At 43.7% G+C, this 13,926-nt stretch overlaps 1 protein-coding gene across 3 annotated transcripts in view; it reads right to left on the reverse strand.

Annotated features, from left to right (window-relative positions):
- The window catches only part of CREB3L2 (cAMP responsive element binding protein 3 like 2), a 75,480-nt gene that overhangs the window by 57,370 nt on the left and 4,184 nt on the right, over positions 1 to 13,926 (reverse strand). For 2 of the 3 annotated variants that reach the window (XM_051640657.1, XM_051640648.1), the window contains exon 2: positions 3,012 to 3,053. The exons of the other annotated variant lie outside the window; for it this stretch is intronic. In XM_051640657.1, coding sequence (XP_051496617.1) covers positions 3,012 to 3,053 — 42 coding nt within the window. The remainder of the gene's footprint in view (positions 1 to 3,011; positions 3,054 to 13,926) is intronic. 3 annotated transcript variants of the gene reach the window in all.

Below are 13,926 nucleotides of genomic sequence, written 5' to 3' on the forward strand. Positions count from 1 at the left end.
CCTATTTAAACTCACCCAGCAGCAGCTGGCAAGCCTGGGTCAGATGACACATGAAAAATTAACAATGTACAGTCCACAAGACAACCATTTTTACCAGCAAGGTAAGGAGCAGAAGTGATACCCCCCTGCAGCACAGTATTGAGCATCCTCCTGCACTGCAAGGTTTCTAAAGCAGGAGGTGGCTAAAACAGCACACATTTCTCAGTTATTCTTCTACTTCCCTCTGCCCTTCCCTGGTCACTCTCAACATATCCTATGGCTATATACTTTCCCAATAAGATACTGGAAGCCCTTTCTGTTCCCTGGAGTTGTTACACTTGTGCCCTTTCATATGAGACTCTTCACTGGATTGAGATTGTGCCTTGGGCAATAGTGGAGAAGAGATCTAAACGGGGCAGAGCTGCTCCTCACATAAAATTCTAAATAACATTTTTATAACCTTGTTTTCACTCACTGTTAGAGAGTGAGTGTTAGAGAGTGTTAGAGAGGCAAAGATTTCATCTGTCCTTCTGCCCCTCCACCTTTTTTTTTGTTTGGCTGTTGTTTGTTTGTTTTAAATTAACATCACCACCAGGACAGAAAGATTACTCACTAAAAAGAAGGCTCTGAGAAGTTAACACTGATCCTGAGCATTTCAATATAATGTCTGTCAGTACACTGCCCTTAAGGTCCTAGTATAGAGGCTCTACCACTCGTTTCCTAAGCGGGGGACATCCCTGTTTGGCTTGGCTCAGCCTCCTGAAGTGCTGCATCACTAACTGGAAACAGGCGGATCTGCACACAGCTTCCAAGAGCCTCGGAGGAGCAATACAACATGGGCTCCCTACCTCAAACCAAGCCAGGGAGAAACAGGGCATGCTCAAGGAATCAGGTCTCTGCTGGGTCCCTGGCTAAACTGATTTGCAGTGTGTTCTGGGAAAATAGTTTTGTCTGTATGTTTACTGATGGCTGCGGCTTAGATGTCTCTCTGGATTGCCGAGGGGACTGCTGAGAGCCCTGGTCAGTAGCCTGAGAGTGCTGATTATGTTGTTTCTTAGTGCTTTACAGAAATCCTTGGCACTCAGCTTAGAGACAGGAAGAAAACCACAGCAGCTACCTCCTCCTCAGGCTGCCCAGAGATGTTGTGGGGGCTCCATCCCTGGAGGTGTTCAAGGACAGGTTGGATGGGGCTCTGAGCAGCCTGTTCTAGTGTGAGGTGTCCCTGCCCATGCGGGGGAGTTGGAACTCAATGATCTTTAAGGTCTCTTCCAACTCAAGAAATGCTGTGATTCTCCCTGCTACTATAAGACACTGCACCAAGCACATAACCTCAGGGCTATTTCTACACCAGGCCCCTCTCACTTTCCAAATCCCAAAGAAAAGATCAGAACTTGTGTGGGTACAACTTGCCATGGGGAAAATCCACTCCAGTCTGAGATGTTTCAAATATCTCTGCTTAATGCAAAAGCTTTGCAGCAAACTATTGCACAGATACATTTTAGATAGCCACAGCACGACCTTAAGGCTCACAGACATTACACTATATGCTAGTGACTAAGCTTTTGAAAGAGACACTTCCCAGCACCAGTCCTGCATGGCCATTTCTATTTGGCATGCACTGCAGACCACTGAAGTAACAGCTTGGTCTGCACACAACTTGTTACACTTTCTTCCTCCATTTGCTTCCAGGTTTCTTCACAACCCTGGTTGGTCCAGATTTTCTCTGGCATTTGCTCACTTACTTCAGATCACCTCCCCAACCAGGCCTTTGATTTACATTCCTTCCCTGCTGCTAGACTAAACTGAGAGAGCGCAGCATGCCTGGCTCAAACACCAGACCTCTTTTTGGAGATCTATGCAGAAGTGTGAATCAAGATTTTTGGGCCATCTGCCTGAAAGTGCCTTAAAAATGCTCAATTAAGAGACGACACGTAACTGAAGAAAGTCTCCTCCAAAGCATTCTAGCAGTACTTCTAAAAGTCAGTGGTTTTAAAAATCACTCCCTGTTCCTACAACTTGGGCGGGGTAAGGAAAAAAAAAATAATGAAAAAAAATAAAATAAGAGCTTCACATCTCACTTCTGTATTTTCTACTCTGCATATCAGCCATTACCCAAGTGCCCAACTGCTTCAGGGGTGTGGGCAGCAGCCTGAAACAGCAAAACTGTCCCTCCACATGGTTTCTGTACGGGTACACTTGGTCCAAGCAGAGATTTGCTCCTAATCTGTCAACCCCACACTGCAGTGCCTACTGTCACGAGGAGCTCAGCTCCACTACATATGCCAAGCAGAAACAAGATAACGCAGCTTTGCAAAGATAAACCTGCTATGCGTCAGTTGCAGGAGTGGGCCAAGCATACACCCAGGCTCAAGGCACCTCGAGCAGTTTAAAGCATTGCATGTCTTGCCCCATTGCTCTGCTGCCACAGGCTATCTTTATGCGGTAGAATGGCAAAGGCAGTCATGGGAGTACTCTTCTGCTCCACAAGTTCATCAGTGCTGAAGGACCAGGATTGCTCATCTTTGTCCTTGGACAGGTGTGAGTGGTGACTCCCAGCAGCACACAGAGCATCAGATTCTCCAGCAGAGCCTGACCAGCCTGACAGGATCATCAAGATGAGGAGCTTCATTCCCAGCCAGCCCTATTGTCAATACTTCTCCAGGAGGCACCCCACATGGTGCAGCAGATCAGGAAGGGGCCACTTCATGAGCACACAGCTCCCACACACACCAACACAGCGCAGGAGTGCTGGGAGCTTTATGCCAAAAGAAGCAACACTGCCTTAGAGAAGCTGGACACTCTCCTTGTGATTGCTGCATTTACAGTACAGCTTTTAGACTTTTTCAAGCCACATCTGCTGTCCATGCTACACTTGAACAAAGTATTTTTCCTGCTAGCACATTCCAAAGAAAAATCAAAACAGCACTGCCACTAGAGAAGGTTATGCCACAGCATGGAAGCACTATAAGGCAGCGTCTTCTGTCTGACAGCTACGTAAACACAAAGCATGTCCAGGAAGAAGAATTACTCACCCTTCCCAAACATCCTGGGCACTCTTGTCCTCCTCTCTCAACCTGCAAGCCAAAATTAAACGTAAGTCCCTATGGGAAGACTGACCTTGCATCAAAAACAAAGTACCAGGCTGGTTAAAATGCCACAAAAGTTCTGAAGAGATATTAACTAGTTAAGGCCTGCCACAAACAATGGATTTCAAGCTTGCTCCAGCTGGTGATGTAGAAAAGCACAGGCTTACAGTATCATGGTGTTGCGAGCCAATGCCAGGGGGGCTTATGTGGGGAACAAGAAGAACTGTTTCCCACACATGGCAAAAGAGGCAGAGGGACAACAACAACCTTCCACTGTTAAAAACTGGGGTAAAAGTTGGCACCATTGGTACAGCTGGGATCATATTAACAACCACATGCCACCTGCTCTACTTTCAAAACTAAAGCTAGAAACCTTTCTTTTTCACCCAGGTGTTCATCCCACCTCCTCATATGTTCAGACTTTTTATTTTATTTTATTGTTTTACTCAAACCTCATCCTAACTGCTTTGTCTTCTTCCTCCTTTCCTCTGCTTTCCTTTACCTGCCAGGGCTGAAGACCAGTCAGATGTGGTTCCAGACAGAGGCACACACACAAGGCCATCTTTGGTACTCAGCTCCAAGAGGGAACATACATAAAGGTGCCCTTGTATTTTAGGACAAATGCCTTTTTCTACCAGAAGTCTTGCCCATTCCCACATGCCTTGCATGTTGTCCCCTTATATATGTGCTGAGAGGTGTCATGATAAATGCACACAGTTCAAAACAGCTCATGGAGATTAAAGCATTTATTTAAACTTCACTGCAGTTTAGGAGAGTGACCAAATGTTGTGATGCATTTGGACCGATTAAAGGAGTCATGTAGGGTGCTGCTGTATGTTCTGCGGTGCAGCATCCAGAGAGTCAACAGGCTCAGCAATAAAGTTTTACAGCATTTAAAGCCAGAAAGGAACTATGCAACCTTCATAATCTGCCCTTTCCACATGTCCCAGTCCACTATGCTTCCCTGAGGCATACTTTTATAGGGTCTCATAATTTGTCCTTTGTTGAAATATAACTGCCAGGAAAAGTACATGGGTGTGCTTCAAAGACTGAGAAATCAGCAGCTCCAGTATATTTTTTATCCACACTCTCTTTTTAAATTATTTTGTGTGTGTGTGTGTTATGCTTTCCAGTGCTTCAATATCCATTTCTTAAGAGTTGAACTTTAAGAATTGGACACTGCGTAGTAGCACTGTGTTCACCAACAATGTATATGAGGTTAGAGGTATTATTTTGAAAAACATGGATTTTTTTTTTTAAATATCTTTTTCCTCCACAATCACCCTAGCAGAGCACACAGAGTTGTTTGTCTGCTCTGAACTCTAGACCATTTTCCAAGTCTTAATTTCCAATATGCATTCACCTGTTCCATCAGTAAGACACATTTTTTTTGTTCCTAGACACATAACTTGTTCTGGGTAATGAATGAAAAGCTTGACCAGCCTCTTGTCTGGTACCTTCCTGCAAAGAAAACAGAAACCTATCCTCTGACACCAGTTGTCCACTAACAACTACTTTCAGTCATTCTTTTAATTTCACACATTCTGTGGTGCAGTTTTTAATCAATATAACAAAGTAAATATCCAATTACTTGCAAAATGTCTGTACTTTCATTTTTTTTTCATCTCAAAGAATGAGGTTCTTTTCATAAAATCCTACCTTTGCCAGGGTTAAATCATATTTATCTTTCCACTCTGTAACTATGGAATCCTACAAGAGCTTTTCTGTACTTTAAAATATGTTTGGTAGCAGAATCTCCACTGCATAGTTCATTTATTTTCTCCCCTTTACTCCTTCTTAATCAGTTTAATGTTTTCAGACATTTCCTCATGATGTCATGACCCAACAAACATTAGTGTTAACAAAACAAACTTCTCTGGGACCTTTCAGCCTATCCTGATTTCCAGTTATCCAGGTTTGTTGGTTCCAATAAGTTGTGTAACCTGATTACTGACAGTGGTTAATTTTCATACTACACCATAAAAAAGTCCCCTTTCTACTCTTACACTTGTCAACACTATCTTTTCCCCTTGGATATTCTTAGCTGATCATCATCAGCTCCTCTCTACTCCACACATTATTTTTCTACCCGCCTTGAACCTTTAAGCATTACTTGGGACAAAAAGAAAAAAGGCATCTTCAGAGGACATTAGCAGCTTAAAAAAGGAATAGCATAACGATGTCTTAAATTCATAATCCCCTTCATGATAATGATACTTTTATTCCAAGCACAAAGTTCTGAAAGGGATCTTGCTGCAACTACGAAGATACTCAGTATCTGTGTGTTAGGAGAACCACAGCTGAAACTAAAGTTTTCAGAGACTCTCTATTCTCGTACTGATACTGAAAATGGCATGATATGCATCATACAAAACTGAGAAATAAGCCCCCAGATTATTAGTCTGACCTTAACATAAACTACTCTGATCATATGACTTCCACATCCTGTTCCAAACATCTGTCAAAGCAATACTCATTTAGTGTTTTTAGTCTTTCCTCATAAACAAGTTACTTCAATCACTTACTTCAGCTGTTGTTCTTTGAATTCTCCCAAATTAGCCTCTTTCAGATATCCAGGTGTCAAGAATTGAAAAGCCCACAGTCAAACTGTAGCTTACTGACACCTACAAACCTCAGGTTTCCATGCATCTCCCCAAATCATACTTCTCAACACCTTAAACACCACTGTGGTAGTGGCACAGTTAATTGGCCATCCAGTCATAATCCTGGCTTCTTCGATTCACAGACTTCACAGCTTCCTGCACTGAATAACTGCTCCAGTTGTCTCTTCCCTTTGCTTTCAGCAATACAAGCTTCTGAAGACTCTCATTTCTTGTCAATAAATCTAACTTTGTTTTTTCCCCCTCAAATTTGAAACCAAATCAAATGAGTCCTGAGGTTTCTTGTTGCTCCATCCCGGCTCCTATATCACATAACATTCCTCTTAAACACTGAAGTCACATCTTAAAACCAAGTAGGTTTTTTTCATCCCCAACTAATCTTGCCAGAAAGCTGTTCCAAGCAAGGTACTGAGGAGAGGGTTATCAGTATGCCTTCTCTTCCAGAAATTTTTCATTAATGCTAAAAAATGTTCTGCACATGAAATGTCTTTAATTATAATTTTTTAGAAAATAAATGAAGACATTTACTGCACAGTTTTCAAGGTCAATGCAACTTTTTGTTGTTTTTGATCTCGCAGACATGTTTGTAGTTGAGAAAAAAAACAGTGACATAAATTAAGTCAATCTTTCCCCTGTGGTTTTGCAACATATTTCTAACAACCCAACAAATAAGCAACAGCAACAAGGAAACATTCCCAAGTCCCAGAGCAGACTCCCTGCTGCACTTTTTCAGTGGAGAGAGTTAAGATTCCTCTTTCTCTTTAGTCCTTCTTGTAAGCAACAGCATCTACTGAAAGCCGTGAGGAGCAAACCAAACAGAAACAGAAAAAGCACGAAGGCACAAGGAGACAAGTTTTGCATACAGAAAGCTCCCATCTTAAAAATAGCGGCAAAGCTCATTTCTGCCAGGCCTGTTTCTTTGAGGAGTCAAGCCTGAGCAGCGCCTTCCAGCTGCTGGCAGGGAGAGCCAGCTGGGCACCTTGAGGGTAGGGCTGTGGCAAAGCACCCTTGAACATCTGGAGTCTTCCTACAGCTGCCAGCTCCTGCCCTCCTCAGCTCCCTGGAGAGCTGTTGTCATCAATTTGATAACCACGGGCAGGAGCCCTTTGTGCCAGCTTCCCACAGAGTCTTGGCTTCAGCTCCTGCAGGGGGGCTGGGAGGGAAGAGGGCAGGCAGACATGCAAGCATCAGTCTGGAGAGGTGAGAGGGAAAATGCTTCTGGAAAAGAGGAAGGGCAGATGGTGTGCAGCCAGACAAAATGGACATCCCTAGCAGAGCCCTCAGACCCTGCAGCACTTCATCAGGGCATGCAGGAGGCATCAGACAGAACCGTATGTGAGCAGGGTCAGTTCGGTTTTCTTTCCTTTTTTTAAAAAAAAAAAACACAAACACCTCATGCTTTGTGCCTGTTCTCTGAAAAATACAGTTTACCAGCCTGCCTGAAACACCACAGCAGTCCCAGCCCTGAATTATGCACACAGCTGTCTGGAGGGAGACAGTGGAGAGAAGGAGGAGGGAAAGGGAGCTGCAGTGCAGAAGCAAGACATACCATCAGTGCTTGATGACTAGGTCAGTTACACCCGTGATGAGAAAGACAGATGTTTTGCAGAAAGTCAGCCACTGCCTCATATTACAAAGTATGAAAGCAGACAGTTTAGGCATCATATTTTCCTCAGTCTTCATCTTTTGCTAGCCAGGACAGATTCAAGAAAGCCAGGTATCTGTTTGCTAGAAATAACAACCTTCTTAGTCTTCGTTCCTCCTGAAGATCACATCCTGGCTGTACTATCACAAGTGTTACCCAAAACGAGTAGTCATGCTGCTGCTTCTGCAGTGAGACGAGTTGAAAAAGCAGATCAGCTCTTCACTGCTCTGAAGTTTTGGTTCCACAGGTACTCTTCTGTGGGTACCAGAAACTCCAGAAAAGAGACTACACATTTTCAGATAACTCACACAAAATCAAATCAAGAGGCAAGTGGATTACTGAAGCCAACAGAAGAACCTACAAAAGAGTGAGGAAAAAAACAGCCTTGGGATAAGATCCCAGCGTGTATAAAATTTGTTGTGGGACTGCAGGCATGGAAGAATAAGGACCTGGTTGCTATTCAGGGCTTGGGTTTCTTTGGGGTTTTGTTGGTTTGCTGTTTTTTTCAAGTTTTAGGTCTGTATGCAGGATGGTCTCTTCCCACACCTACAGTTCCAGGGCTAGCCACAAAAAGCAAAAAACACAGGGAGTAGCCATACTTAGAGATATGAAGTTGTACAAAGGCAAACAGCCTTGAAGCAAATGGTGTAGGCTCTTATACGGCCATATCATGTGACCAAAGATCCAGGAGGTAAGGTGCCCAGAATTTTATCAGGAAAGTCCTGAACAAAATTATGAGTGCATAAACAAACCACAAGTCCAATACACAACTCGGCACATCACGTGTGCTGCACAGAAGGAAAATGTATGCACAGAACAAGCATTTGTTCAGGATGGCTGGAACTTCGTCCAGTTTTCCTTCTCCCATTTCAGTTGATCCAAACCAGAACTACCAAAAATAAAAAGCAAAAAAAAAGCATTGCTTCTGTGAAACTATGGTCAACAGAATCAAGTTTCCTAACAAAAACAAACAAACAAAAAAAACACGACAAAAAATCATCCACAAAACCAAGCAGCCTCAATCACTTAGTAGTTCAATATGACAAACACATGGGTCAGACTACTGCCTAGCAATGCAGTATCTAGACCCAAGCAAGGCAGTGCCTTGGATCCAGGAGTGCCACAGAACCTCAGCACAACTCCAGCTGAAAGGGGCTCAGGTGGTTTCTAGCCCAGCCTCCTACCCAAGCAGGGTCAGCCCTAATCTCAGACTAGGTCACTCAGGGCTTTATCCAGTCAGGCCTTAAAAGCTTCCGAGGATGGAGATGGCACAGACTTTCTGGGCAGCTTGTTCCAGTGGTCAGGTATCCCCACAGCAAAGCTGTTTTTCCTTACCAGGCTAAACCTCTCTCACTTCAGCTGATGTCCATTTTCTGTCATTCTCCTGTCATCCAATAGGGCAAAAAGCCTGGCACTTCTCCCACTCTTTTCTACAGACCTTCACATCACAGCATCCAAACTTTGGAGAAGGAAAACTAAACAGGATGCTCCAAATCTCAGAAGTCTAACGATGTTCTCCTTGCTTCAAAAAACATCACATGCTTTTAAGACCCTGCTTACATCCAAAATCAGGGCCACCAATTAATAGCTTCAGTGCAGAACAAGGGCATGTGATCTTTCCCCTCCCTACTGGAGATGAGCCCATCTCACACACACAAGCACATACCTTACCTCTGCTGCCAATCTCCACTCCAGAAAGAGCTGGGAGATGAGCACTCCAGGGTGTCACCAAACAGCCAGGGCTTATTCTGCAGGAGAGGAGCTCACCCAGCAAGTACTGCCCCAGATGAGCCACTAAAGTATACCAGCAATATTGCTGTTTGCCCCTACACCATGGGGAAGCCTCCACCAACACCAGCTAGCTTCCCTGCTGCATCTCTGCTCGGGACACATTAGACTTTGAAAGGAAGGCTGAAGTCCCCCATGTCATGTGCCTGCCCAAGTCTTCCTAAGAGGTTTCAGAGCAGCCTGGTCTCTATCCCTCATCCTATATGACTAACATTGCATGAAAGGACAAAGCCAGCCCCAGCGTGGCTGCAGGGGAATATTTCTTCCTTGGCAAGGAGGAAAGAGAGGAAGTAGGTGCCACATGTTTCCATTAGATTTTTGCTTGTCAACACAGCAGAGCCAGATCCCATAGAGAGGACTGAAAGCCAGTCACTGGCAGATGGCAAAATAAATAAATAAATAAATAAAATAAAAATAAATAAATAAATAAAGTGAGTAGTTTCCAAGACACAGTGAAGGCACAGAAAGGTCACTGGCACTATTAAGCTATTTATTTGGATGGATGGCAGCTATAAGGACAGCTCTAGGAATTCAGGCCCATCCCATTTAACCAACGTTACCTTATTTTTTCATATTGCCTTCTCTGCTTCCCAACTTGCCCTCGTGAAAGGGAGCACTCCTTATTTGACAAAGCATTTTTATCCTTCCTGTACACATTTAGCACTCAATTCAATTACTTTCTTTTCAGAGGTCACAAGCTATGTGTGACAGCTCACAGACAGACAGACTGACAGTCCCTACTGCAACGAGCTCAGTATTTCAGCCTGAAAACTGCAGATGCAATGCCCACCTCTGCCACGCCTCATTAAACCTCAGCATTTTTTACCTGTCTTCTTTACTGCCTATTACTTGCTTAAGTGGGGTGTAAGGGCAGCATATTTGCCAGTAAAAATGTGGCCCTAAGCCAAGCTTATGTTTCACACACTGTTTCTGTCACTTTTATACAAGAAAAGCAATTTGGCATCAAAGACAGCCTCCCCTTTTTACCAACACTCAGCACCATGGAGGCATGGTGGTACTACTGATTGGATCCAACATGAGCACTTTTTTGAATTGCAGGTCTGTCCATTTCTCTGCTACATATCCATATGCTTCTCAAACAACCCTTCTTCCTAGCAATTCTTGACTGATTCCAGGTAATTCCTCCTGCCTCCTTTCTTAACTGGCTTTCTTTACAGTGATATCCAAATAACAGTCCACTGGTATAAGATAAATACACACACGCACAGCTCAGGATTACATCTAAGCACAAGCCATAAAGCTACCCAGACTATTCCCACTGCACCTAACAGTGGTGAATAGCCCTGTGACCAGTAACTAGCCCAAAACGCCATTATTCCACCACCCCTCCCCCAGCCAAATATTCCTACCTGCCCTGTCATATCAGCACAAATGCCTGGGTGGCCACAGGGTAAGCTGTGTCAGGGAACTGATACTCCTTGCAAGCTGATTTCTTGCAAGAAAGTCAACACCTGGATGAGCTCCCAGGCAGCTGCCATAACAGCCTGCAGTTACATCCAGGTGCAGAACCACACTGTCAGGTCTTGTCACCTGGAAAAAACACAGCCAAAGGGCATCCAGAAAGCATGATTTCTCACCTCAGTGATTCAGAGAGATGGATAAGGAGCAACAGGAGAAATAAATGTGCCCTCCCTGAAAAACCAGATGCACGGTACTATGGTGAGGGGCAGCCTTGGGAACCCACTCAGAACCTATATGCCTTGGAAAAAGGAGAGCTGCACTAGGGAATCAGAGGAATTAAAGGCAGGACCTCATTAACTCAGGGTAGGCAGCCACTTGAAAAATGCCATGTAGCTAGGTTAGTCACCCTATCTAACTGGCTATCAATAATTGCTACAGTCTCACCTACAAAATATCCCTCTCCAAGAGAGAGACGCAGCTCAAGACCGAAGAAACAGATGATGGCTGTTTGAACCAAGAATTACAAAGTGAACAAAAATCATCTTTTGGGAATGCAGGCAGGAAAGAGTACAGACAGCAATGAAGGACAGCAGGGCCTGATAAGTGGTATTTGGATACAGCACAAAAAAAGCAGTATTTATCTGCAAATGCAAAGCCAGCAAGATAAATTGCCCAGCCAGAGACAGACAGCTACTTTCAAAGGACCAGCTCTTTACTTTCAGAGCAACAACCAAGTATCTCAGAGGTATCTTGGTAGCTGGAGCATGGAGAGTAAAGGAGCCCATGGGGACACAGACCACGTTGTTCTTTAGAGGGATGAGTAGCTAGCAAGACACACCATGAGCAAGGTGCCCCAGTCCTCGCCAGAGTCCTGGGTAGGTCTTCAGCCCCTGTACGATCAGGGCCACGGCAGCCACATTGGTGACAAGGTGCAGCAATGAGGCAGTCATCCCCCTGCTCCCATCATACCGAAGCAGAGCATGTCCCCTCTAGCTTGGCTATGCAAAAAAAGCCTATTAAAGGAATCTTACAGGTCCCTCCAGTCCAGAAGTATCCCCCTGTGTCATCACAGTATAGTACTGCTACATACAGCAGATCCTAAAACACAGCAGCAATTTTATTCTGCAGTAGTTACCTCCCTCCCACACCTATCAGACAGCTCATAAGGTGACTTTGCTGGGTGGTGGGACACGTGACAGCCACACAGCAAGAAGCAGACACAAGCTAAGAGACAGCCAGAGAGCTGGTGGTACATTGGTCAAAGGCCTATTTGCTTTATTTTTATCAGCCTCATCCACAGCCAATCCTAAACAGTGAGACTGCTCTAAAAAAAACTGGCCAACCCTCCCCTAGTATAATGAAAACTTACTTAACCCCAAAGAGGGGACTTTTTACAGTGCAAACAAGGACCTGCAAAGACCATAAGTTTCCTCCATCACTGCAGATAAGTTCAGCAACTCCAGACACAGGAAAACACCATCTGGTAAAACTGTGAATGAAATTCCTTTACCGCAGCTATCGCACACAACCTGCTTCATGCTTAATAACAACTGGCCTCCCAAAGTAAAGAACCATTTAAAGAGGACAGTGCAGATCAGTCATGTCAATCACAACAACAAAAACAAAACAAAAAAGGAAAAAGGGGGGGAAAAAAAGAAAGAAAAAGTATTTTTGTACAGCAAATGCTGGCTCCAAAGTCAGTGCCAGGGCAGACAAACATTTTTTCCAGCTCCCATCCTCACTGCAGATCAAGCACTTCACTATACAGTTACAGTCCAAATGAAACCAGCCAGCAACTCAATACCCTTATTTTTTCTAATTTTAACTGTCAGCCAATGTAAGGGTATAGTTTCAAAGTATCACAGTCATGTTTATCTCAGCTTTTAGAAGAACTGTAGATCATTTAGACCCATTAGGAGTACCTAACATGTGCCTTGGCAAACAGGAGTGGGATTCTTATTTAAAATGAAAAGAAGGCAGGGGAGAGAGAAATGGTTTTCAGTGAGAGGCAGTGAATACAACTAGTTCTGATGTTCAGCAGCTGAGATACTGACTTTTTAATGTTTTTTTAAATATGGAAAGGCATTCTCAAAATTTAACACCACAGCTTTGTACAAAGTCTGTATACAACTATTTAAAAATCTCACTTTAACATTTCCCCTATTTACTGGAGGATTTTGGCAAAATACTTGAAAGTATTGATTTCACAACTATTTCACCTAAAGTCAGCCATCTGGTCCTCCATATGCAGGTGTATAGAAAAGAAAGAATGAGAGATTTCAGCTTTCTTCTTAATGGGCAACAGTCCAAACACCACTTTCAAATAAGTGAGGTACCTTCCCCCCCACCAAAGAGAAAAATAAAAAATTGCATCAAACTATATTGACACCAGATTCTACAGAGAGCTACATGCAGCCACTACACAGTAAGATACAGCCAGCTCCACATCCAGACACGCTATGGTAACCACAACTTCTAATTAAATACACACAGATTGCAAAAAATAAAGAACTGATCCATTTAAATTAACTATTGCCACTGCCATACACAAAAAACTGGAGACAACCCTTGGCAGCTCTTTCTGGAGACAGCATTTCTGTGGAAGTCATCAGAAGACAAAGTAGCAGTGCCTGTCTTTTTTGTGGCAGAGGAAATGAGTCACGTCAAGTCACGGTGAGGTTCAGAGGCTTGTTACAGACAATTTTTATCTGAGGAAACAAGGCCAGCTCAAAGTTTCCTCAGCTGGTCTTAGATGATGATCACAACTGTGAACGCAGGCATCACGCAACGCCAACCTTGAGGGGCAGATTGCTTTACTTTTCTGCTCTCACATGGAGATGACAGCTCAGTAGCAGAGGCCTGGGATGCACCCTTCGCTCATGCTGACCTGTTGCACTCATATTGCAGGGCTGAGCACCACACAGCATCCCCAGTGACACAGTAACAGGCTTGCCAAGCTCAAATAATGCTCAGAAAATGGCATCAGCAATGTGAAACTTGACGTATGTAATTTTTTTTCACAGGAGCTTCAAGTTTCAGGCTCTTTAAAGAATAAGCATTTGAGCTACTTAAGCATTTGAAGTATCTTCCAGCAAACCACTCATCATTAAGACACTCACGACGTGACATCTGGGAATTTAGATCTAAATACTTAAGCCAGCCTTGGTCCCCACATAACTGTAGGGCAGGGTCAATTCTACATCTGCTGTGCCAAGATCAGAGTCATACTTGCATTTAGCTGTATTTGCTACCATCTGGAAGCAGCAGCCAGTACCCAATGTGTTAAAATAACCATGAAAACAGGGGGAGGAAAAAAAACCAACAAACAAACTGCTTCCTCAGTATTAAATAAAGAGTTTTTAAATGTCAAAGGCTCATAAGAACT

This window comes from Apus apus, chromosome 1, assembly GCF_020740795.1.
Source record: "Apus apus isolate bApuApu2 chromosome 1, bApuApu2.pri.cur, whole genome shotgun sequence".
In the NCBI taxonomy this organism is placed as follows: Eukaryota; Metazoa; Chordata; class Aves; order Apodiformes; family Apodidae; genus Apus; species Apus apus.